At 39.0% G+C, this 25,684-nt stretch overlaps 1 protein-coding gene across 6 annotated transcripts in view; it reads right to left on the bottom strand.

Moving 5' to 3' along the window:
• The window catches only part of CDKL4 (cyclin dependent kinase like 4), a 65,725-nt gene that overhangs the window by 16,481 nt on the left and 23,560 nt on the right, over window positions 1-25,684 (bottom strand). For all 6 annotated transcript variants that reach the window (XM_072635816.1, XM_072635811.1, XM_072635810.1 and 3 more), the window contains 5 exons: window positions 24,508-24,580; window positions 19,936-20,026; window positions 17,059-17,256; window positions 14,637-14,719; window positions 9,960-10,016 (listed from right to left, as the gene is read on the bottom strand). In XM_072635816.1, coding sequence (XP_072491917.1) covers window positions 9,960-10,016; window positions 14,637-14,719; window positions 17,059-17,256; window positions 19,936-20,026; window positions 24,508-24,580 — 502 coding nt within the window. The remainder of the gene's footprint in view (window positions 1-9,959; window positions 10,017-14,636; window positions 14,720-17,058; window positions 17,257-19,935; window positions 20,027-24,507; window positions 24,581-25,684) is intronic.

Below are 25,684 nucleotides of genomic sequence, written 5' to 3'. Positions count from 1 at the left end.
CCTCAACTCTGTGCTAACATCCTTTCTGTCTCTTTCACTTGTATCTGTTTCTCTCTTATGACATCTCCCACCTTTCCTCTCTAGCTCTTGAACTGCTCGTGCTACAGATCTCAAATATTTTTTTCTTATGCTGCATCTAGTGAATGAGTTTTAGGTTCAATATTCTTAATCTTAAAAGTTCATAAGCACATTTATGTTTCTGACATTTTGGAAATATATTTACATATATTTAGAAATACATTATTTTGATATGTAATTTTATATATACATATGCATACATACACACATAAATATGAAATGTAGCTAGGTAGTACAGTGGATAGGGAGAGCACTGGACCTGGATTCAGGAAGAGTGGAGATCAAATCTAGCCTTAGTCATTTATTAGCTGTGACCCAGAGCAAAGCACAGTTTCTTAATCTATAAAATGGGGATAATAATAGCACCTACCTAACAGGGTTGTTGTGAGGATTGAGTGAGACAGTAATTGTAAAGGGCTTAGCATAGCACATGGCACATAGTAAGAACTACATATAAATATTAGTCATTATTATTATATTCATATCTCACACATCACATATACTCCTGGGTAGGTGGGTGAATGAAATAAAGTTGTTCTATGCTTATGATTTGATTTGTTTTCCTGGAATCAACACCTCTTCTTAGGAAAAAAAGAAAGATTCCATCCCTGATAGAGAGATTATCAACCAAACTAACCTTGGCACTATATAATTGACATTATATTTTGACAAAGAACCTTTATTTTCACTGCCCTCTTCCACTCCCCACCCACCTTTTATCTGGATTTGGGTGTTCACTTTCTGTAAATTAAAGTGTCTGAAGTGAGAGGGAATCACAGTCCTGTGACAATTCATCCATTAAAAGACACACATTTATGAAACCTAAAGCAGAGCCCTGGGCCCTGGGGACACAAGACGAAAGCAGACACAATTCCTATTTTCAAGAAGTTTACATTCCTCTGACAACATCTGTTTTTGTGTCCTGACCTCTGAGGCTCTGGAGAACCACCCCTGCCTTCTTAGCCTTCCCCTTGAGTGTCCATGGAATAGTGAGTACCTTCCTTGGCAGATCAAGGTCAGAATCAGTTAAGGATGAACCATTTCAGGGTCTTTTTATTCGTTTGTTTGTTTCACCTACTTCAAACCCTGTGTGTAACCCTTTGACTGCTATTAACTCCCCTAATTTCAAATTAATCTGCTATGGTCTAACTTCATTTTAGACCAGGGGTTCTCAACATTTTTTTTGTGTTGGACCCCTTTGGCGAGGCCTATGGACCCCTTCTAAAAAGACTGTTTAAAATAATTAAAGGAAAAGCTAAATTTCACTTAGAGGCTAGTGAAAATTAAAATGTAACATTTTTCCACTTCAAGTTCATGGATTCCCTGGAATCTGTCCATGGTCCCCTTGAAGGTCTGTAGACCCTAGGTTAAGAACCTCCATAAATTTAGATTATTCCTTTTAGATAGTCTGTTTTAAGGGATTCAAGTAGAGTAACACACATTAGGAAAACACAACCTAAAGGATTCATTTAAGAATAGATTTAAGTATGAAGCAGATTTAAAGGTATATTTCTAGAAAATCTTGAATGATTGTCTAATATTTTCATATAGTAAATCTAAATTGGGAAGGAAAAAAAGGTTTTCCGGTTTAGATTTTTAAAAGCACTTCAAAAGAGAGTATTTTTTTTTAACTGCCTCTGGCATGGTCCCATGTTGTCATGCCCTCTGTCCTCATAAAATGGGGGGGGGCGCAGGAAGAGAGGAGGATCCTGGCATTGGGTTTCCCACTCCTGGGCAATCTGGGAATTCCCTCCTCATTTCTTCTGGCAGCTGAGGACAGATAGGACAGATGTTATTAGGGTAGGCAGGAGAAGCAATAGGTGGTTGGGTTCAGACAAGGTAAGGGCAAAGATGAGTGGCTAGAAACTGACAATAGATGAAGACAGCAGACACCAAGGCAGAAGACTTTAGGCTCTGCCCGCCCACATAGAAAAGGAATGACTCTAACAAAAGCTGAAGTATAATCATGGGCTTTGATTTCTGCAATCCCATTGCCGCTTAGCTTATTCCATCTTCTAACTGGAGCTTACTGCAAAGGGTACCTTACCTAGTTATAATGGGCTTAATCTTTTTTTTTTTTAAATCCCTCTTGATAAGGAATCAATTTGACCTTCCCAGGAGTTTCTCCTATCTTTATTAGATAGGGTAAGAGAAGGGCATAAGCATTTATATAGCATCTACTATGTGCCAGGCACTGTGCTAAGGGCTTCTACAAATATTATTTCATTCCTCACAACAACCCTGGGAGGTAAGTGTCATTAATATTCCTACTTTACAGCTGAGGAAACTGAGGCAATCGGCAGTCTAGCGACTTGCCCAGGGTCACACTGAAATTTTGTCCAGTAAGTGTCTGAGGTTGGATTTGAATTCAGGAAGATGAGTCTTCCTCACTCCAGGTCTAGCATTCTATGCACTGTGGCACCACCTAGTTGCCCTACCTAGCATGAAACTGATCATTGAGATGATAGACCTTCAAATAATGTATTTGGCCCCATAGGAGCAGGGACACACAGAGACCATGATTCCATTGGTATGGGGACCTCCCAGAGGAGAAAACCCCTTCTACCAATGCAGGTCATCACCTTCTCTGCAATTTACAGTCTTAGTTACCTAGAACATTTACAGGTTAAGTAACTTGCCCAGGTTCACACTGAATTTTTGGATTTCTAAGTCAGTTTTGTTTTTGTGGAGGGAATAAGGGTAAGTGCAGTGGAAGGGAGTGGTGGGAGAGAGAAGAAGAGGGAAGTAGTGTTTATAGATATGGATGATCAAGCTTAGAGGAGCAAAGGAGGGGGCAGCTGAAGACTAGGTATTTCCTGGTAGCTACTGGATATTTTAGTGATAGGGAAAGTCCAATGATTTTCTATCTAATTTTCGATAGCTAGGCAATGCAAAAATACTGCACAAAAGGCCAGTGCTGGCTTCCCCAATGTTTGAGAGGACCTTTGGATGCAGCTCTTGTCTAATTACTCTAAAGGTAGATCTATACTCTCTTGAATGAAGTAAGGATGAAGAAATACTATGACAGGTAAAACAAAAGTTATTTTGTTCAGTGGAGTGACCCAGACTGTTAGAGGTAAACTCAGTGGTTCATTTATTTATCCAGCTGACACGTTACGCAACAGTGGAGGTATTATTCTAAGTTGTGATTTGACCTCTTCTCTTACCCATCCATCTGTTGGTAGTCGATGGATGACAGATAAAATTGACTTCTAAGCCTAAAAATGTTTTTCAAAAACATGTTATGAATTGGGAAGTGGGTGGTAGGAACATCTGTAAATTGGTGAGAGTCCATGGTGACCATGAATTAACAGGGACTAAAGAGTAGGCTCAGGAGTCTCTTTCAGACTTGATCATCTGGTTCCAAATTTCACCCAGAGGGCCACAAATGAGTACATATCTTCCCTTTCTCAGGGTCACAAGAAGTCTCCAGTCCCCTCAGGAGGGCCTTATATCAATTGTAGTGAATCTAGAGATTGATTTGAACAACAAAAAGGGACCAGCTGATATTTCATTTGGCAGAGATTTTTATTAGAACGTTCTAGAGACTAGGAGTTACTCTTTATGGGGCCCCAAAATACTGTTGCCACATCCTGAAGGTGGACACAATAAGAAAAAGTTCTCTTTCCTTCTCTGGTTAAATTTGTGGGTTAAATTAGGGTTAACTTTGTGGAAGGAATGAAACAGGCATTTATTAAGCACCTACTGTGTGCTAAGTGTTTTACAAATATCTCCTTTGATTCTCTCTACAACCCAGAAAGTAAATGCTATTATTATCCCCAATTTACAGTTGAGGAGACTAAGGCAGACAGAAGTGACTTGCTCAGGGTCATAGAGCTAGTAAGTTCTTAAAGCTGGATTTGAACTCTGGACATCTTGACTCTAAGCCCGGAACTCTGCTTACTATTGTCATCTAACTGCCTGTGGTGATAATAAATGCAGGAGTATAATATCTGAATGACTTATTTGGATGGCATAGAATCACTCCCCTGGTGACAAGATGTATCTGCTTCCACAATGGTGGAATTCCACAATTGATGATTGAGATATAGCCAAGGATGGGGACATTTTGACTCAAAAGTCAAAGATTTGTGGAGACTTGTGCATTGTTGGAATCACTGAAATGGCTTATTCTTCTGAGTTTCTCAGGGAAGAATGTTAAATAAAAATAACTGATGTCCCCAGAAGCACTAGATCACTACCCTAATGATGCCGGGGCAGTGTCCCCTAGGATCCTGTTGACCTTCTGTGCATCCATTTTGATGCCCTACAGGGAAGTGACATATCCTACCTAAGGAGCTCTGAACTGGATTAAATGTATGATTATCTAGTCTGGCATAGAAGTGCTGAGTATGAAGTCAGTGAAGATGAAAGAGTCACAGGAAATAGGCTGATGTACGTTATGGGAGTCAATCATGATACTGTCCAGATATGAAACCGAATAGTCCTATACCATTTATGGAGTGCTTGAAAAAAGAAGGAATGTACTGCTTAAGGAAATGGGTTTTCCATTTATCCTCCTTTCAGATATGGAATTTTACAGCACCATGATCAATTACTTGAGGAAAGGCAGATTAAAGCCAGAGCCCTGGAGACAAGGAGAAGGGATAGTATCAGGTGAGTTGTCAGAAGAAGTAGCTTCACGAAAGGCATTGAGCAAAAAACCAGTGATGATTAGAGTTCTCAAACAGAGTTCAGGAAATGGCAGAATGGGATTGACAGGCCATGGTAGAGAGCCATCACGTTGACCAACTCAATCTTCTGTCTTTTGAAGCCTCATTTATGCCAGAGGAGTGGAATTATTCCTGTTTCTAATGTCCAGCAGCTGCCACGTTAAGTCAACAACTTTGACTTGGAGGGTTCCCTCCAAGGTTACCAATCATCTCTTAATGGCCAAATCCAATGTGTGTTTTTTTCTAAATCCTCATTTTCATGACCTCTCTGCAGTCTTTGACATTGTAGTTACCTCTTTCCAGATACACTTTCTTCCCTAGGTTTCCATGATATCGCTCTTTCTTGATTCTCCTCCTACCTGTATGACTTTCTCCCCAGTCTTTTTTGCTGGATCTTCATCTATGTTATGGTCACTAAAAGGGGGTATCCCCTGGGTCTGACCTCAATCATCTTCTCTTTCTCTTTATACTAAGGATTCCTAATTTAGAGGTCTATGAATAGATTTCAAGGAGTCTCCAAATTCTCATGGGGCAAATACATACATACACACAGACACATACATATACCTACACACATACACACACGTGTGTGTATATGTATGTGTATAATTTACTAACCTCTAGTGGAAATTTTCTTCAATTAATTTAAAACATTATTCTGAGAAGGAGTTTATAGGCTTTGTCAAACTGCCAAAAGGGGTCCATGGCACACACACACAAAATTAATATCCCTTCTCTATTCTATTTCACTTGGTGATCTTACCAGCTCCTATGGATTCAACTTTCACTTCTAGGCAGATCATTCCCAGATCTATATGTCTGGCCCTGATCTTTCTCCTGAACCCTTGTCCTGCATCATGACTATCCTCTTGGATATCTTGAACTGAACATCCTACAGGTATCTCAAACTTAATATATACAAAACATAACTCATTATCTTTTTCCTAAACTATCTCCTTTTCCCAACTTTCGATTACTGTCAAGGGAACCATGATCCTCCAGTCACCTATGCTCAAAACCTCAGTGTCATCTTCAGCTCTTTATATGCTTTCATCTCATCCATCTAATTCATTGACAAATATTGCCACTTATTCCTCCACAACATCTTTGGTATGTCATCTCTCCCTTCACAAAACCATCACTCTTGTGTGTGTCTCTGTGTCGGGGCAGGGGGGACAATCTCATGCAGGCCTTCATTACCCCTTGCTTAGATCATTGCAGAAGTCTTCTAATTAGTCTCTTTGCCTCAAGTCTCTCCCCACTCTAATCCATCCTTCCACCCACATGCCAAAGTGATTCTCCTAAAGTACAAATCTGGCCATGTTTCTCTTTTCCTCAACATATTCAATAAAATCACATGACTCTCCATTACTTTCAGGATCAAATACAAAGTCCTCTGTTAGCATTAAAGCCCTTCTCAATCAGGTCCCTTCCTACCTTCCTTGTCTTCTTACTGTTTACTCCCCCCTTTACAAACTCTACCCTCTAGCTATATTGGTCTACTTGTTCTTCAAGCATGACACTCCATCTCCCAACTGAGTGTTTGCATTGGCTATCCCCCATGTCCGAAATGTTCTCCTCTTCTCCTCTACCTCCTTGCTTCCCTGGCTTCCTTCAAGACTGAACCCAAATTCCACCTTCTATAAGAAAGAGGTGTGTTGTCTCCTCCATTAGAATGTGAGTCCCTTGAGGACAGAGACAGTTTTTGCTTTGCTTTGTAACCTTAAGACTTGGCACAGTGCCTGGAACATAGTAAGCACTTAATGAATGCTGGTTGACTAACTGGTTAAATATGTCATGGCGCCCTTTTGTCTTTGTGACAAGATGGAACCATCTTCTCCACTTGCGGCAATACTGATTGCTGCCTTTGGTATCTCAAGATTGCTTTGGGCAGTATCTTCTGGGAAAGACCATGATTAGCATGAGGAAAAATTGTGGTGTTTGTACATCATAACTGAAAGCATTAGCTTTCATTAAGAATGTCAGACATTCAGAAGTTAAGCCAGAAGCCAAAAGTTAAGGTAATATTTGAATGAGAGTAAAGAGATCTGACATTCTGTGGCCAAAGGCCAATTTGAGATGAAGATGACACAGGGTTATTTATTATTATCCCTTAAGGTGATTATCCATTTATCCATCAAAAGCCCCTTTTGATGGAGCTATTGCTAAGAATTTTTGTGCCTGAGGCAGATTCAGTTGGGGGAGGGGTAGCACAGAAGAGAGGACAGTCTAACCATGGGTGCAGTCCTGTTGGAAACAGGGTGGTCTGACTCTGGATTCAATATCACCTCAGATACTTGCTAGGCACGTGACTCTGAGCAAGTCATTAACTTCTCTCAGTCTTGGTTCATCTATTAAACAAAGGGATTGGTTTGGGGTGATCTTTAAGGTGCCAAATTCAGTCCTAAATTTATGGTACTATGAATTTGATCAGCACCCCAGAGGGGTGAACAATGGGAAACTGGACTCTGAAAGATGTGTACCTCTAAAAGATGTGTACTACATCTGATGGGACCTGGAGGTGGTGACATGGGGACAACTGTGCTGCCTGGCACTACAGGGAGAGTGGTCACCATAGGGAAGATGGGAGCTTCACTCCAGATATTGAAAACCCCAGGCAGAGCCCTGAGTTCCCTATGCTAACTATGACTCTGTCTTTTGATGAAGTTGTGAATAATTAATTGTGGCTCACATTAAAGATCCTGAATTGATAATGATGCCTCTGAGGATGGGGAATCATTTCTATATGGTTGTTGGATATCTATATCACGTGGAAACTTCCTGTCTTCTGTCCTGACAGCACTTGGCATAGTGCCTGCCACCAAGCAGGTGCTTAATAAATGTTTATTAATCAATGTTTAATGAATGTTTATTAAATGATTGACTGATGGATTCCAGCTGACTAGTCAGGAATAGCCTCATCTTCTCCAGTGGACAGCTGATTTGGGGGCTCTTTGTCTCTCCTAGGCCAGGGGCAGAGGCTTAATGCAAGCCTGGGGATAAGTCCCTGATATGACCTGAATCTGCTTTCTCTTCTGGTTTTTTATTATTGTCCTTAATTACTCTCACTGATTCTGGCCTTTCTTAGTTCTCTTGATAGAATTCTGATTTCTACCCCAACATGGTTTATAAAGCAGTCTTTCAACAACTTCTCATCCTATTGAATATAAGCTGTTGAATTTTCTCTAAAATGGTATGCCTTGTTCAAAAGAAACAGACTAGGTAAAGGGAGGAGAGGCAGAGTAGCAATGCATATGAAGAAAACTCTGAAAATCCAGGAACTACACAGGGAAAAGTAGGGTAGGTAGTAGTAAGACAGTACCTAGCAGTCCTTGATCAGTGCCAGTCACAGGCCCTCAAGAATTTAATCAGGGTGCTGAAAGAAGGGGCAGGTGTGATTGCCATCGTCAGGGATCTTTGAGAGTTTGAGGAGGACAGGATGCAAAGAAGAGTAAGTACAGTTCCCATTTTCAAAAAAAAGGGAACTACATTGCAGTCTACTAACTAGAGGCCAGTAACCTTGACCTCAGTTCCTGGCAAATTTCTAGGAGGTATTCTTAAAGAGACAGTTACTTAATATCTGGAAAAGGAAATAGCCAATCACAAGGAGCCAGTATGATTTTTTTTTTTAAGAAAAATTTTTTTCCAACAGGACTTCAAGAAGAAATCATTCAAGACTAACCTTCTCTTCCTTTTGGACAGGTAGATCATTAGCACTGAGGGCAGGGCTTATCATATTGCCTTTACATAGTACCTTGCATGTAGTGGGTTCTTAATTTTTACTGAATTAATTTGAACATAATCAGAAGAATACGATAAATTTAGTTTACCATGAATTTAGTAAAGCATTTGACAAAGTCACGTTACTCTCTTGGAAAACTTGAAAAGTTGTAGGCTTTGGAACCAGTTGAATGGGCTCCAGTGTCTGGAAATCTGTGTTTGGTCCTTTGCTATTTAATATTTTTATCACTAACTTGGATAAAGGTATGCTCATCCAACTGGTAGATGACACAATGTAGGGAGGCATAGCCAATGAACTGGAAGAGAATCAAGATTCTAAAAGATCTTCACAGGCTAGACTACCAGACTGCAGATAATAAAATGAAATTTTACAAAGACAAATGAAAAGTCTTACACTTGGTTACAAAAAACCCAACTTCATTAGTTCAAGATGTGGCATGTGTGGCTAGACAGTGGTAGTTTCTCTGAAAATGATGGAGTTTTAGTGAATTATAAGATCAGTATGAATTAATTAAGACGAAATTCAGCCTCATCATGCTGCGGAAACTGCTCTCTCCAAAGTTACCAATGATCTCTGAACTAGCAAATCTAATGAACTTTTATCAGTGTTGATCCTCCTCGACCTCTCAGCGGCATATGACACTATGGATCATGCTATTCTCAAGGAAACTCTCTCTCCTCTCCAGGTTTTCATAACCCTCCTTTCTTGGATCTTCTCCTACCTGTCTGGTCACTCCTACTGTCCTCTGGTTCTCCAACTATGTCAAATCTGATCTGTCCTTGGTCCCCTTTTCTTTTTACTCTACAATTATCTTACTTTGTTATCTCATTAACTCTCATGGGTTCAAAGATCATCTCTTTAAAGATCTCTATATATCCAATCCTAGACTGTCCAGTTCCTGTCACACATCTCCAACTGACTCCTGGACATCTTGAATTGGATGTTCCACAGGGATCTCAAACTTAATGTATCCAAAACAGAAATCATTATTCTTTCTCCAAAATCTTCTCCTCTTTTGAATTTCCCTATTACTGCCCTGGATACCACTATCCTCTCAATGACTCAGGCTCATGACCTCAGTATCATCCTTTATTTCTTTCTTTCCCAATACATCTACTGCTGAATCTTCTGCTAGATCTCATCATTTTAACCCTCACAACATGTCTTGTATACGTCTCCTTCTGTCCACTCATACAGCCACAACATTAGCTAGGCTTTTTGTCGTCCCTTTGCTAGTCTACTGAAATAACCTTCTAATGGTCTCCCTGCTTCAAGTCTCTCCCTACTCCAATTCAGCGTTCACACAGCTGCCAAATCACTGTCTCCTTTCTAAATTACTCTATATTTATTTATCAACATCTATGCTATAATCTGACAGCCTTACAGGCAAAGAGGTAAACACAGCAGTGCTTCGTAAAAGTTGCTACTGAATCTATCAGTTCTAGATATACTGGAACCTAACGTACCTTCATGAAGTTCAAAGCCGCTGGAGGAGTTCCAGGAAATTTTTCCTCAAGAGTTTCCTGGGGGAAAAACAAAGAAATGTCAATGATATGGCCAAAATCATGCACAGCTGGATTTATAAAGGCCCTGGATCGATAGCACCAACTAGACGGATACAGCAGATAATAGCTTTTGTTTTTCTTTGATTTACCAAATTCACATCAGTTTATACTCGAAAACATTGTACTGGAAGGCATTTCTTTAGAGTTCTGTCTTCTAGTTCTCCAATTACACTGTTGGCTCATTAAGTGATTCTGGGTTTATGTGGGTCTCAGTTTCCTCATCTCTAAGTGAATAATAATTTCTGTAACATGAGACACTAATACTGAGTTAAAAGCTAGTTGCAGAAACAAGCTGCCAGGACAAATCACTTAACCGTTCTCTGCCTTGGTTTCCCCATCTGTAAAAGGAGGGTAATACCAGAACCTAGCTCACAAGATTTCTTGTGAGGATCAAAAGTGCTTTACAAACCTTAAAGGGCTATATAAATGCTAGCCACTGTTATTACTTATTAATATCGGCTCTATTATGATAACTCTAGCTTACAATCATACATCCCTTGATAGTGACCAAGTCTTTTAAATACATGTCTCATCTGGGTTTCACAACAGCTCTGTGAAACAGACCAGAGACCTGTTTTACAGATGGGGAAACTGATGTTCAGAAAAATTCTCATTTAAGTGTCATATTCAAAGGTCACTTAATTGGAATTTTTGTGAGAAATACTACAAAGTATTTGGAATATGATGTTATCAGGATATTATGCAAACCAAAGGTGTCACTTGTTTATTTATCAAATAATCATAACAAGCTAAGCAAAGACAATCCATTCCGGGGTCCACAAACTTGGGCCATTCTCTGGACATCTGTTCCAAAAGATGCTTTCTTGGCCTCACTAAGGGACCTAGATCTTCAGTTTCTCTTTGAAAGAGACCACAAGCTATGATGGAAAGAGCACTGATCTTGGGGTCAAAAGATCTGAATTCAGGTCCTGACTGTCGCTTATTAGATGTGACTCTGGGCAAGTCATTTCATCTTTGTAACACTAAGACTCCTCCTCTGAAAAAAGGCTTGTCTTGCCCCTCCTATCCCACAATGTTGTGAGGATAACATGGCCAACTATACAAAATCATCCCTATTTACATAATGCTGTACAGATTACAATGAGCTTTCCTCACATCAGTCTCTGATATGGGGAAATACACTGTAAATAAAAAGTAGTGTCATCAATGGGATAGGAACCGGTTGTTTTTACCGATTTATAGAAAAACTGAAATTCCCTCTACTTACAGTCTCAGAGAGTTGTCTGGAGCCCTAGGAGGTTGAGTAATTTGTCTATGATCTACAGTCAGTAAATATCAGAGGTGGGAGACTAGTCAGAGAGGGAGTTCCCTGGCTCAGAGGCCCGCTCACTGTCCTCTATGGCACGCTGCCTCCTATACTATGGAAATAAAAGCTGTAATAATTATTGTTTAGAATTTCAAGGAAATAATCCCTCCCCCCCCGCCCTTTGGAGGCAATTGGGGTTAAATGACTTTTCCAAGGTCACATAGCTAGTAAGTGTCTAAGGCTGAATTTGATCGCAGAGTCCTCCTGACTGCGGGGCCAGTGCTCCATCCACTGCACCACGTAGTGGGCCCTCACGCAAATAATCTCAGTGCTGTCATTGATCTACAGCTATTTAAGCAGACTGACATTAGGTTTCAGACTGAAACTTAAAGAACCAAGTTGAGCATTTCCCCAATAAACAGAGTATTCTTGTCAATGGTGTGATCCCTGAATATAGGTGTTATCCTTCTCTGGCAAACTCCAGACCATTTGTGATTTAAAGACAACCACCAAACTTTAACTGGAAAGAAAACAGAAAGTCAATGTCAAGAAGAAAGCTTGTTATATTGTCTTCCCTCCAGTATTCTGAATCAAGGCAACAGAAGGAATTTATAGATGTTCCCTGTCGGTTCCTGTCTGATGAATACACTGATTGGGATGCTGTTCATATGCCCCAGTAAGAAAGCAACAGTGGATAAGACATTTATTCATTTTCTTGTTAATAGCTTTACTTCCCCTAAAGAGAATAAAACATTACTGGACAATACATTTTCCCTACAGACACTTCTTTCTCTGATTACTTATTTTAAAATATTCCATGCAGTTTGTAACAGTTTTTTTTTCCTTTTTTTGTTTTTAAAAAGGGAAATAATAATTTTTATCTGGATATAAAAATAAAGAAATGTCAAAGACCTATATTTAAAAAATCCCTCATAAAGTTATAATGGTATAGTACAATGGTGAAAGAGAAGCAATAGGGACTAGTGGATGCAACGTTTGGCTCTGAGTCAAGAATTAGGGAGGTCCCATAGAGCAAGTGACTCTCCTGGCAGCCTTGGCAACATGTGGTTAGGACCAGATGTATTGCCAATGTCATAACAACACTTCATGTTACCTGGGAAAACCAAAAGACAAACAAACTAGTCTTTCCTCCAATTAGAATGTCAAAACAACTTTGGTTCTTGCTTCAAACGTACAAAGCAAGAAGGCAGTACAAAATTTCCATGCTAGTCAGAACATGTTTAATGCTACTTATTCTCCATCTTGAATAGTGGCTTTCCCTGAGGCCTTCCTCAAAGGTTAAGGCTACAACTCGAAAAGTCTTAACTTTCTTTTAATAGGATCTCAAGTGTCAGTATTTGATCTTGAACACCAGCTTAATTGAACCTGTTTGAACCTTAATTGAACCTGTTTGAACCTTAGTTTCTCCATGTGTAAAATGGGAATAATGTGCCTCCCTGCCTTATTTCATGGAGTTGTGAAACTAAAATAATATATGTGTGTATGTATACACACACACACATACACATATGCATATGTACATATATGTATATTTATAAGTATATACACACATGCATATGTGTATATGTGCTTGTACATATGTATATATAGAGAGAACTATGTAACTATGAGGGAGCATATAATTTTAAGATAATGGTATTGTAGATTCAATAATTGCTAAAGAAACCAAAGAAAGAGGAAAACTACACGCACGTACAAAAATAATTCTGGTAATTTTTTGTGGTTGCAAAGAATTGGAATCTAAACAGGATGCCCATCAATTGGGGAATAGTTGAACAAAATATAGCACATGAATGTGATGGGAATCTATTGCACTTTAAGAAATAATGAAAAGTTTCAGAGAAACCTGGGAAGATCTGTATGAACTGATTCGAAGAAGAGTGAGCAGAACCCAGAGAATACCATGTAATAACATGGGAAACATAAACAAACTTTGAAAGACCTAAGAACTCTGATCAATACAACTGTCAACTATGATTCCAGAGAACTCATGAGGAAACACACTACCTAACTCTTGAGAGTGAGGTGATGGACTCAAAGGACAGATTGAGACAATTTTTTTTTTTTAGAAATGAACCTGTTTTTCTTGATTATACATATTTGTTACAAAGATTTTGCTTTTCCTTCTCTCTCAAGATGAGTAGGAGGTGGGAGGAGGAGATAGATTTTCATTAATTGAAAAAGATTAAATATTAAAAAAATATGGTATAAAGATAACAACATGGAAATGACTTTGAAACCTGCAGCATGGAGGTTTCCAGGGAACCTGTTATTACAGGTCAGTTAGCTCAGCAGGGATGTCTTACAGTTCTCTGCTGCCCTCAGCTGGGCCTACTTGCCACAACTTTTCTCCTAGTGTTTCCAGCCTTCTGGGTGACGGTGCCATATTAATATTTCTCCAGAATTTTATCACCTATTTTAGCCACATAGTTCTGTGTGTATTCATTCCTCTTTCAGAATTACTCTCTCCCAAATGTCATAACATTATTTTTGAACAAAACAAGTTGAAGTCAAAGTTCAAAGTAATTGAAAAAGAAGGCCTAGACAGGTAGTTAGCTAGCATTCAATAAGTTCTTACTAAGTGCCAGACACTGTACTAAATGCTGGAGATACAAAGAAAGGCAAAAATATGGGGCCTGTCCTCAAGGAACCCACATTTTAATGGGGGAGACAAAAGACAAATAGTCATGTGCATACGAGATATTTACACAGGAGATGGAAAATAATCTCAGATGACATAACTAATACAGTATAATGGGAAGTGTGCTGGGTCTGGAGTCTGAGTCAACAAGTACAGAGCCTGGTTCATGTACTTCTTAGCTATGTGACCTGGGCAATTTGTTTAATCCCTCTGAGACTCAGATCCTTATCTATAAAATAAAAGGGTTGGACCAGAAGGCCTCTGGGATCTCTTCCAGCTTTAATCTAGAGTCCTATGATCCCAGTGGCAGAGATGGGACAGGAATCCAGGTCTTCACACTGGTCCAATACTTGATTCCACTGCCCATGGCAGGGGCGGGGTTTATCTGACACTAAAAGGCTAAATACGTTTTAAATTTTAGTTTAACATCAAACCGTGATTAAAAAGGGTCAAGGGATTTTCGCTTAAAAGTTCTTTTGGTTTCTTTACTGCCTTCATAGGGACTGAGGTATCAGTCATCATACTGATGAGATAGGGAAAACAGAAGCCAAAAGCACTGTTTTAGAGAAAAGAACCACTGGCATGTGCCTGTCCACCCATACAAGCCCACATTCCACAATACACATATGGAAGAAGCAGCATACAATACCATATTTTCTGGTTCTGGCAAATTTATGCCACGAAAAAACTGGTTGCTTTTAAAGATGGTCTGATGCCTCGGAATTAGTTTTCCTACAAAATATCAATAACAGAATAAACCAAGTTCAGTAATGGAGTCACAGCATTTTTAAAAGTTTGCTTCCTAGGGCCGAGATATGAAAAAAAGATTGGATTGATTTATCTCCCAGGTGTGAGTGGAGTAGTATCTGTTTCTCTGTCTCTCTTTTTGAGGGACAGAATCAGAAGCACATGGCATGGCTTGTGGTAACATTGCGCCCTGCGTTTTCTATGCTGCGGGTACCCTGACAATGGTAGTGCCTTAAGTACCTGAGTACCCTACAGACCAGCCTGGGAAGACCCACCAGTAAAACAGGCTGGAGCGATTCTCCTGCTACTTTGTGGTGTTCACTTAGCAGTGGTGTGGCCCCACCTGCAACAGCTGGGAGCTTTGGGGAAGTCTAGTGGAATTCCTGGGCTTACCACCTCACTGTGGCTTAGAACTGGGCTCTTGGTAACATGAGGTAGCAGGTAAACTTAAGACAAGTTAACATTCCCATAATTCCTCCACTGAATTCTATGTTCTCCCATATCTATGATGTTGATATATGGGAAAGAAGTGGTATTTAAAATAGCCAGGATTATTGATAACAATGCCTACTATGTGTCAGGCATTGTGCTAAGCACTTCAGACATATTTTCTCATTAGATTCAAATGGTGTGCCCCTTCCCACAGTAAAGATGCTTCTATGAAAGCTGGAAGCTGAGGAGCAAAATGTGTTATGAAAGCATTTTCAGGGAGAAGGAGGGCTTCAACCCGTGATTACATGTGGAACTACCAGTCTGCTACTTTAAAAATTCTTATGATTGCTTTTATTTTTATATTTATTTTATATTTTTATATCCCTTTCATATCTGAATAGATCAATTCCCTCTCCCCTACCCAGGAAGTCATCCCTTGTAACAAAGAACAAGAAAAAGAGAGAAGGTGCAAAAAGAGTTCAGTAAAACCAACCAATACATTAAGCATCTTTGACAACATATACAGTGTTCCATGCCCACAGCCCTTGCAGATAAGGGAAGGAGGTATGCTTTTCCAACTCCTCTTTGGGGTCAAGATCAGTTATTATAATTATATAGTGTTCAGTTTTAGTTATTTATTCTACTTACAGTACTGTTATCACTGCATGTATTGTTTTCTCTACTCTGCAGCTTAGAGTTTTAGAGTTATTGTAGCTGGGTTAAAATGACACACAAGGCAGGTGAACCCAGGTCTTCCTGGCTGCAGGACCAGTGCTGTAGCAGCAAAAGGCAGCTGGTGGGGTAGTGAATAGACCGTTGGGCTTAGAGTCAGAATACGCCTGAGCTGAAGTCCAGCTTCAGATGCTCACTAGCTGTGTGATCCTGGGCAAGTCACTTAACCTATGTCTCAGTTTCAACTTGAAAAATGGGGATAATAATGGCACCTACCTTGCAAGATAATTATGAGGATGATATTGTTTAACAAAAAAAAGGGGAGGTGTTAGGATAGTGCTTGGTACCCAGTAGTATTCACTCCCACTGTGCCATAATATTTCTCTTATAGAAAATACCCAGGAGTGTTCTGTTAGATGTTTAATAATCAACTCACCAGAAAAATACACACAGGACACACTTTTAAAGTACAATTTGCATTACTGACATTTTCTCCATCACTGCCTTAAGTTTAGACAATCAATCCAGCTCTGACATAGCATTTGCCAGTTTCTCAGATGTAAACGCTCACACTGACAATTTCACAGTCAGTTCTCAGAGCCTGTTCAAGCTGCCTCCAGCACACCCTTGACAATACCTCTCAATTAAGACCCTGCTGCAACAGAAGACACTAAGTGATCTTCAGTAAAATAAGCAAAATGAGATTAATCCGCAGGGTGCACATTATAGTTAAAACCCTGCAGCTTCTATGTATGATGCAAATCTCTGATAAGCCGTACTCTGAATCAGTTATTGTTTTAGAAATCAGGAACAGCCATAGTGCAAGAAACACAAGTAGATGAAAAACCACAAGGGCAATGAGGAGGGGGAGGGGAACTCCTAAATTTAGTGGACAGAAACTGCTGACCAATCAGATATTTCTTGGCTTAGATCAAATTCTAGCCAGTTGATTCATCTCCATGCTCCTATCTCAACCAAACACGGGAAGTATCTGTATAGTAAAGTCTATGACCAATTGGTTGTACCTGAAAAGTGATCTGGAAATTCCTCAGAGAGAATTTTTACGTTATATACGAGAAGAGTCAACTTGGGCTCTGACTACAATAGCTGTACATTTTGGAGATGCTAGGGTAATGGAAGAAAAGCAAACTTTTTAAAAAAATCTCTTCTTTTTTAATAACATTTGAGAATCTCTATAAGTCACAGAATGCTAATCATACCTAGGGTTCTGATGATCAGATACAGTTGGTCCACATCTGATTTTCCTGGCCAGAGGGGCCGGCCAGTCAGCAGTTCAGCAAAAACACAGCCAACCGCCCACACGTCTACTGTAGGACCATATTGTGTATCTCCTACCAGAAGCTCAGGGGCACGGTACCATCTTGTAGCAACATAATCAGTATAGGCATCTCCTGGACCTGCAGATTCAAGATAAAATTCAAAGTAAAGAGTTTTGCTAAGTGTGCTATCATCATATCCTAAAGGTATTTATTTACTAAATTCAGTTGTACCACATAGCCTTGGGAGTTAGCTTTTAAATGACCCAACTTTGGATGGCATCCCTTTAACGTACAGAAAATAGTCAGAAGGGAAAAGAAAATCAGTTTGGTGTAGGATATTTTCAGAATTAAACCAGCCTACCTTTTTTGCATACAATTGTCAACAAGTGCAATTCAACAACATAAATTAAAAGTCAAAAGAACTATCTAATTGATGATCATTAAGATGTATGACGCATGTTAGCAGCTGCTGATACTGACATTCTCATGCCTGATGTATTCCCAGCCAATAAGCAGAATGCAGGTAACCATGAGCCTGAATCAATCCCTTGCTCACTGGTATTTCTCAATCAATTGATAAATATTTGTTTGTTTATTATAAACATTTAAGATACAAGAAGAGAAAAAGAGACAATCCCTCCCCTGAAGGAGCTTACAATCACATCCTAGGCTATTTTCCCTGCTCATCATCTGCCTAAGGGGTGGAGGCCAACCACTCCATTGACAGAGAAAAATCCCTTTACTCAATATGGAATGACCCAGTGCCCAAATGCATAGTTCTGCTTGCCGCCAAATTCTGCACTAGGGAGAAAATAATTATTTCTTTTGGCCATAAGCACTTAGCAGAGACACAACTGAAGAAAAGTCACTCATTTTCTATGATGTAAGATCACATTTAGAAATATCATTGATTATATTAAAACCTTTTCTAGCTCTACCAGGCTTAAACACCTTTATCCTTTATCCCTTTATCACCACTGCTCCCCAACAGAAACTTCCTGCCCAGGCCGGGCCAGCCTGTCCAGTGTTCTCCAGACATTCCATGTTCATTCCCACCTTCAGGACTTACATAACTTCTCCTTCCTCAAATGCCCCTTCTCTCCTTTCTGACTATCCAGATACTAATCATCCACCAAAATTTTGTTCAAATCCTAACTCACAAATGAAGCCTTCCCTGATTACCTTAGCCCACTCTTATAACATTTATTATCTGTTCACTGGCCCTAAATCACATGCACCTTGAATTGTGATTCAAATGAGACAGCCAGGTGGTCTAGTGGTTAAAGCAGGGATGGCCTTTGGACTGAGTCAAACTTCAGAGAACAAGACCCCTTAATAAAAGGATTTGTTCTATAAAACTTGGATTCCGTCAAGGACCTGGAAGGTCACCCGTGGCCTTGAGGCTGCAGGTTCCCCACCCCTGGGGTACAGCCTTGGACCTGGAGCCAGAAAGAATTGAGTTCAAACTTGACCTCAGACACTTACTAGCTATATGAACCTGGGCAAGTCACCTTTCCCTCCCCCTTCAATTTCCTCATCTGTAAAATGGGAATAATAATAGCACCTCCCTCCCAGGGCTGTTGTGAAGATTACATGAGATATTTGTCAAGTTCTTTCGACTTAAAGCCATATATAAATGCTAGCGATTTTTACTATCATCATTGTCGTTAGCTGTTTTAAGTGGGCAATATTTTGCCCTTTCAACTAGATTGTAAGCTCCTTGGGGAAGAGACTGTCTTCTATTTTATAACCTTAGAAGATGATGATGATGATGATTAATAAAAATAGCTAGCACTAATTGTCTCTTTAAAGTTTGCAAAGCCCTTTTACTCTAATTTGTTATCTTATGTGACCTTGGATATCTGGGACCTGAACACTAGATGCCCATTGAGTAAGGGAGACTGTGATGGGGAAAGTGACAAGAGCAGGCCTTAGGAGGTAGCTGGGATGGATAGGCCAACACCTAAGAGAGCTGGCATCAGGCAAAAGCCAGAGGTGTGCCAGCAGACACGGAGACCCAACCATGGGGACTGTGGCTCAGGGAAAGCCTCGCAATTTGGCTCAAGTTGATACTAGGCAAGAAACTAAGACAGAAACTTGGGCATGAAGTGGAATAGGACAGAGATCTGGTCAATAATGATAGTAGCTAATATTTATATAGAGCATGGAAGTTTTTTTAAAAGTACTTTATAATTATTATCTCATTTGATAACCATTCTGGGAAGTAGGTGCTATTATTATTCCTATTTTATACATAGAGAAACTGAGGCAGATAGCAGTTAAGTGATCTGCCCAGAGGTACACAGTCAGTAAGCATTAGTGGTAAGATTTGAACTCAGGAGCTCCAACCTCCAGGTCTAACCCTTTTACCCACCGTGTCACCAAGCTATCTCTACATACTTTTGTTCAACAAGCATTTAATAGACTTGAACTCCCTACATATTTAATCCCCTCAATGTTACAGGTTTGTCTCCTTGAAAATTTATATACTTTATTATAACATACACTTAATTCCTAAACTAATACATTTCATAGATTAAAATCATGTAAAAATTCTATATAAATAAGTAAAATTCCACATGAATATAAAAATGAAGCATATATCTGTGTGCACACACCTGTGGATATATGGAGATGTACATATATAACACACATACAGGCACTCATATCCGTGCATGCATACATATGTATGTGTGTATATACATCACTTACTATCTATATCTAGGTATGTATATATTTATAACTTTATCTATATCTGTGCCTTATCTTGTAACTGACTGAATAGGGGAATTTGATGCAAAGATGTCACTAACTTACTTAAAAGTCGAGCAAATCCAAAGTCACAGATCTTGATCATCCCTTGTTTTGTTATCAGAATGTTTTCAGGTTTTACATCCCTGTGAATACACTGTAAAAGGAGATCTCGTTATCCTCTGAATGAGCAAAAGTAAGTCTTGGTAAATATCAACCGAGAATTTCCAATAATGGATGAACCAAGTTCAACAGAGAAAAAACAAAGAAAGGTTTTGCTCCTGTGTACTAAGGAAATATAATCCTGGCGATTTTGTCCTTGTTGACAAGAAGGAAAAAAACAAAAAAAACCCAGAACACTGTTGAGTTGCTGAAACCAAAGTTAATCTTTGAAGGTGGCTGTTACACAAAGTGAGCCCAGCTTTGTTGTTAAGAAATGAACACCGCAATGTTTATTGTCATTCTTAACACATTTACTCAAGTGTATGATACAAGGTGATCTGCTGAGCAAACACTTACCCATCTGGAGGACTCCTTGTACACTCAAAAGTGAGCTTCTCCTTCTTAGGCACTGGTGATAGGTCCAGAGTGAATAGAGTACCTGGTTCTGATTTGGGCAAAGTGATCTGGGAAAATATCTGCATCACAACTGAAAAAATTTACTTATATCACCAAACTCAATGGCCATCTGGCCTTCTCTTGCTTCCTGACTAGGTGATATGTTACTCAATCAATTAATCAATCAATCCACATTTATTAAGCACCTAGTATGTGCCTGGCAGTATGCTAATTACTGAGGATAAAAAAAAAAGCCAAGACAGTCCCTGCCTTCAACCAGCTTACAATCTCACAGACAAAACAACCAGAACAGTAGAAGTTGAAGTCTCCTAAAGTAATGTAGGAATTTATTCTGGAGAAATGGACCACCCTTTCTTATCCTATTATGGGGCCCATCTTCTGGAGAGCAGCAACTTGCTCCCCAAGAGTTGCCCTGAATGAAGTGCCCTACATTGCACTAGCCAGGGTCAAGGGAGAGGCAATCAGCATTTAGTGAATACCCACTGCATGCAAAGGAAGGTGAAAGAAACAAGTTCAGGTCCTGCTTTCATATTACCTTTCCATTTTATTTTCCATCCATCTACCCATTCATTCATCATTTAAAAAACATTAAGCATCTGATATTCAAGGCACTAGGCTAAGGACAGAAAGTAAGAACTGGATACACAAGTGTAACTAAACTTCTCACATTAGTATATATAATTTTCAAAACACTATCACATGCATTATCTCATTCAAGCTTTCACAACCCTAAGAGGTATACTTTGTATCTGTGTGTGGCCACTGACAAAAATTTAGGCTCCAAATTATTTAGCTTAACAGAAATTACTAATTTTTCTACTCTACAGTTCTGTTGACCCCTTTACATCTTCAAGAGAGATAATTTTGTCTTTCTGAAAGTGCTTTTTTTCCTTAATACTTATCCCGGAATGAAAGGAAAAAACAACTCAACTCCCAAACCTTGTCCTTCATTTTTGATCATAAGAAGTGCTGCTAATAGAAGCCCTTGTTTGAATTAAATAGCAAGGACTGCCAAGATCTTTCTAACTCTGAAGACCAATGAGGGAGAAGAGAAAGACAATCTTAAATATTAATATTTGTAAAATTATTGAACTATGAAGGAATATATATCATTAGTCTTTTATATGCAGAAACCCCTTTTTGATCATGGAATTGTCAGATGGATAAGAAATAAAATGTGGATCAGGGGTGGGGAACTTGTGGCTTTAAGACCATACGGCCTTCCAGGTCCTTAAGTGCAGTCTTTTGACTGAATCCAAATCTTACACAATAAATTCTGTCAAAGGGTTGCACTTAAGGACCTACAAGGCTACTCATGGCCTTAAGGTCATGACCTCAAGGTCACCCCTGAATCTAAATTAGAACAATGCCGTTCTTTGTACAAGTCTGAAATCATAAAAGCAAATAAATGAATATATTTAACAGACATTCATTTGCCCCAAAAGATTTGTATCTCATCTTCCCCAATCTAATGCAAAAGCATTAGGAAAAATTTAAAAACCTATTTAAACTAGAGTATGCATATGTAAGTAAAATATTGCTACGCCTACCAGGACAGCAAATTGATACAAAAATTTTATCATAATTTTATTTTGAATTTTGAAATAAATATTTTTGTCCTTTCTCTATTTTCTTTGCCTTATGGATAAAACTCAATGAACATCATCAAATGATGACTCCTGGTCCTTTGAGGTATTCTTAAATTCCTATCCTTCCAATGTTAATGGTCATCAGAGAGTAGTGGAAGGATTGGGGTGGGGAGAATTGTCTGCGCTAGATACTACTGCTTGTGTGACCTTGGATAAGCCATGTTTACCTCTACGAGCCTCTGTTTCCCAAGCTATAAAATGAGATAATGATAATAATAACACATTAACTACCTTCTGGGATTGTTGTGAAGATCAAATTAGATAATATGTGAAAGGGCTCTGTAACCTTAAAGTGTTGTTATAAGTATATTATTATTATTCATATAAATATCTAGATATGCTTGATAGTGTAGATACATTATAAGGCAAAATACTGGGAAACAGTGAAAGGAGGTAAGAATGCAGTGGGAACCAGATGATGTGGGAGGGCTGGAGAAAGCAGGAAACAAACAGTTGGACCAGTATTGAAATTGTTGTTACTGTGGTTCAGTCATGTCCAACTCTTCATGACTCCATTTGGGGAATGGAGTGGTTTGCCATTTCCTTCTCCAGCTCACTTTACAGATGAGGAAATTAAGTCAAACAGGGTTAAGTGACTTGCCCAGAGTCACACAGCTAGGAAGTATCGGAGGCCAAATTTGAACTCAGGAAGATGAGACTTCCTAACTCCAGATCTAGTACTCTACTCCACTACCCAGCTGGCCTTAATATTTAAATATTTACGCACATAACGCAATTCCACAAACAAAGCAAACGTTAGGCAGTGCTTCTCCCACTTACAGCTAGTTTATTTTCCACTGAAGAATAAAAAACACAGGGATAAATGTAGCAAAATCATTTTAATAAACTGATTTGGTACAAAAGCTCTTAACACCATTGATGTCAGGTTAGGAGGGCTGCTGTAAAATCACATTTTTACAATATCACAGGAAACCAAAGGAGGTGTTTGCGTCTTCTTTAACCTGATTCTCATTATCAATGACCAGTTACAGAAATCTCCAAGTCAAAAAAAAAAAGGATTATATTTCTTACAACTGGGGGAAGAATATCTTCTTTATCCAAGTCTCAGACAAACCACTTTGTTCCTTAATGATGCAGAAATCTCAGTGTATTTTAGACAGCATATCATTAGCAGGGCATTTTCTTTCTTCTTATGCTATCTTCAAGTCAGTATGGGATTATGTGATCATGTAATGACCCTTATAGCTTTAAAGCTACGATCAAGATACTGAAGATGTGAGGGTTGCTATGGTGCCTGCCGGCTGCTGTCGAAATCTTCATCAAGGCCACTGGGTCAGACCAGCAGCAGCTCTGTCCTCTGAGAACTGTGGCTCACTTGAAAACAATGAGAACAGAGATTTTAGAATTCCGTTCCAAAAGCTAAAGCTTATGTCAATATTATAGTGGTTTGTACACTGTTTTTATCTACTATATGTATTTTGGCTAACTAATAAAATAATTCTAGAATAGTTTATTAAAATGTATGAAATCTTACCGTAGCATTGGAGCACAGGATAACCAGAATTCAGAAGTGATTTTCATCTTGGAGGAAGGAAGCATGTCTGAAAAACTGTCCACTTTTAGAAGGAGATATGAAATTAGGTATTTTCAAGCCCAAGATTAAAAAAAAAGATCTGAGCAAAGGTAAGCTGCTTAGGGCAAAGAAACGAAGACGGTTCCACTGGAAAGGCTTTCTAGGTCCAGATATTCTATCCCAACAGGGTTACGTGAGTCAGCAATGAGGTGTCTTGTTGCTTAATGAGAAAACATGCACAGCTGTGAAAACCACAATATTAAAAAAATAGTAATAATTGGCCATGAAACTCCAGTTGAATACAGTAATCTGATGTCTGCATGAGGCAGTTTAGTGGAAGTAAAAGAGGTGTTGATTTAATTCAGTGCTGTCTTTTGTAGGGTAGTATTTGTGAATACAGATCTTGGCATTAAGGAAGAGCTGAGTCCTGGATTTTGTGAACAAAATTCCCTATATTATTTTATTAACGTAAAATAAAGGTTGCAGGTTTTTATGGCCAAAAAACATCACTGATTTTTAAGAAAAGTCTATTTCATGACTTTGAAATTAGGTGCTCGATTTACTCATCTCTTTCCAGAATCTCCAAAGATTCTAGACTATTACTCAGCATTCTAGAGCTCTACTTTCCATCTGGCCCCAAAGTGACCACATTGTGTGTTTTATTCCTGTCTTAGCATCAACTGCAGAGATTTAGAAAGGTTAAAAGGAGAGCAAAGTTTGGTTACAAAAAAACTCCCTGAATAAATTTACCTACCTAATTTGAAAATCACCTCAGTGACTGTTAGCACCAACCCAGTGACTCCATGAAATATGTAACAGCGTCATCAACTATTAACAAGAAAAGATCAATTCAGAAGGAATCAATAAATAACTTACATTATGTTTGTGGCAGAAACTAAGAGCTTGAAGCGTTTGCCACAAAACGCTTTTGAGCATACGGTCAGCGACTCTTAAAAACAAAAGGAAAATAAGAAAAAAATTAGCAAAGGGCAATGTTATTTGCTAAGTATTCATTTTAACTGTCTATAAAACATCCATTTTCCTAATGCTGACTCTCAAGTGATATGAAAATTCAAAAGGCAGCTGACAATCTGCTTATAATTCCATTTGAATTTAGTTTATGAATATTAAGTTCTATCAACACTTTTCTCCCATGTTGAGAGTTTAGCTCCTACTTACTTAAAAAACTTCAGGAAGATATTACAATTTGGAATTAATTGAGATTAAGTACATGGGCTTGTTGATTAGAGTCAGCTCTTTAAAATATAGCACTTGAATTCAGTTTGTGAAAATAAATACTTAAGGATCTAAAAGGGGGGAGAAACTCAAGGAACAAAAAGTGAACTTAGATTGTCTTATTATGGAAAAGCCCTTTGGGTCTGCCTCATGTGTTTGGGAGAAGCTGGTAAATGATTCCTTGACAGCTTTTAGTAAGAACAGGAGATGTTCCCAATATATTTATAGAATTAGAAAATGCTAAGAATTTGTAAGGTACTAAAAGAAATGGAAGCAGGGTCGGATTTCATAGTTTTGGGCTCAAAGAGCACTACAGATGATGATTGCAGCCATGAAATTAAAAGACAGTTGCTCCTTGGAAGGAAAACCATGGCAAATCTGGACAGCATACCAAAAAGCAGAGACATCACCACGCCGACAAAGGTCTGTATAGTTAAAGCTTTGGTTTTTCCAGTAGCAATGAATGGCTTTGAGAGTTGTACTATAAGGAAAGCTCAGTGCCGTAGAAATGATGCTTTTGAATTGTGGTGCTAGGGAAGACTTTTGAGAGTCCCCTGGACAGCAAGGAGATCACATTAGTCAATACTTAAAGATATTAATTCAGGCTATTGACTGGAAGGTCAAATACTGAAGCTGAAGCTTAAATACTTTGGCCACATGATGAGAAGATGGGACTCATTAGAAACGACCCAGATGTTGGGAAAGACTGAAGGCAGAAGCAGTTGGTAGAGGATAAGATGGACAGATAGTGTCACGGAAACAACAAATATGAACTTGGACAGACTTTGAGAGATAGTGGAGGATAGAAGGACCTGGA

This window comes from Notamacropus eugenii, chromosome 1, assembly GCF_028372415.1.
Source record: "Notamacropus eugenii isolate mMacEug1 chromosome 1, mMacEug1.pri_v2, whole genome shotgun sequence".
Taxonomy (NCBI): Eukaryota; Metazoa; Chordata; class Mammalia; order Diprotodontia; family Macropodidae; genus Notamacropus; species Notamacropus eugenii.
Note: the sequence above shows the minus strand (reverse complement) of the source record. Positions and strands in the feature narration are given on the sequence as shown.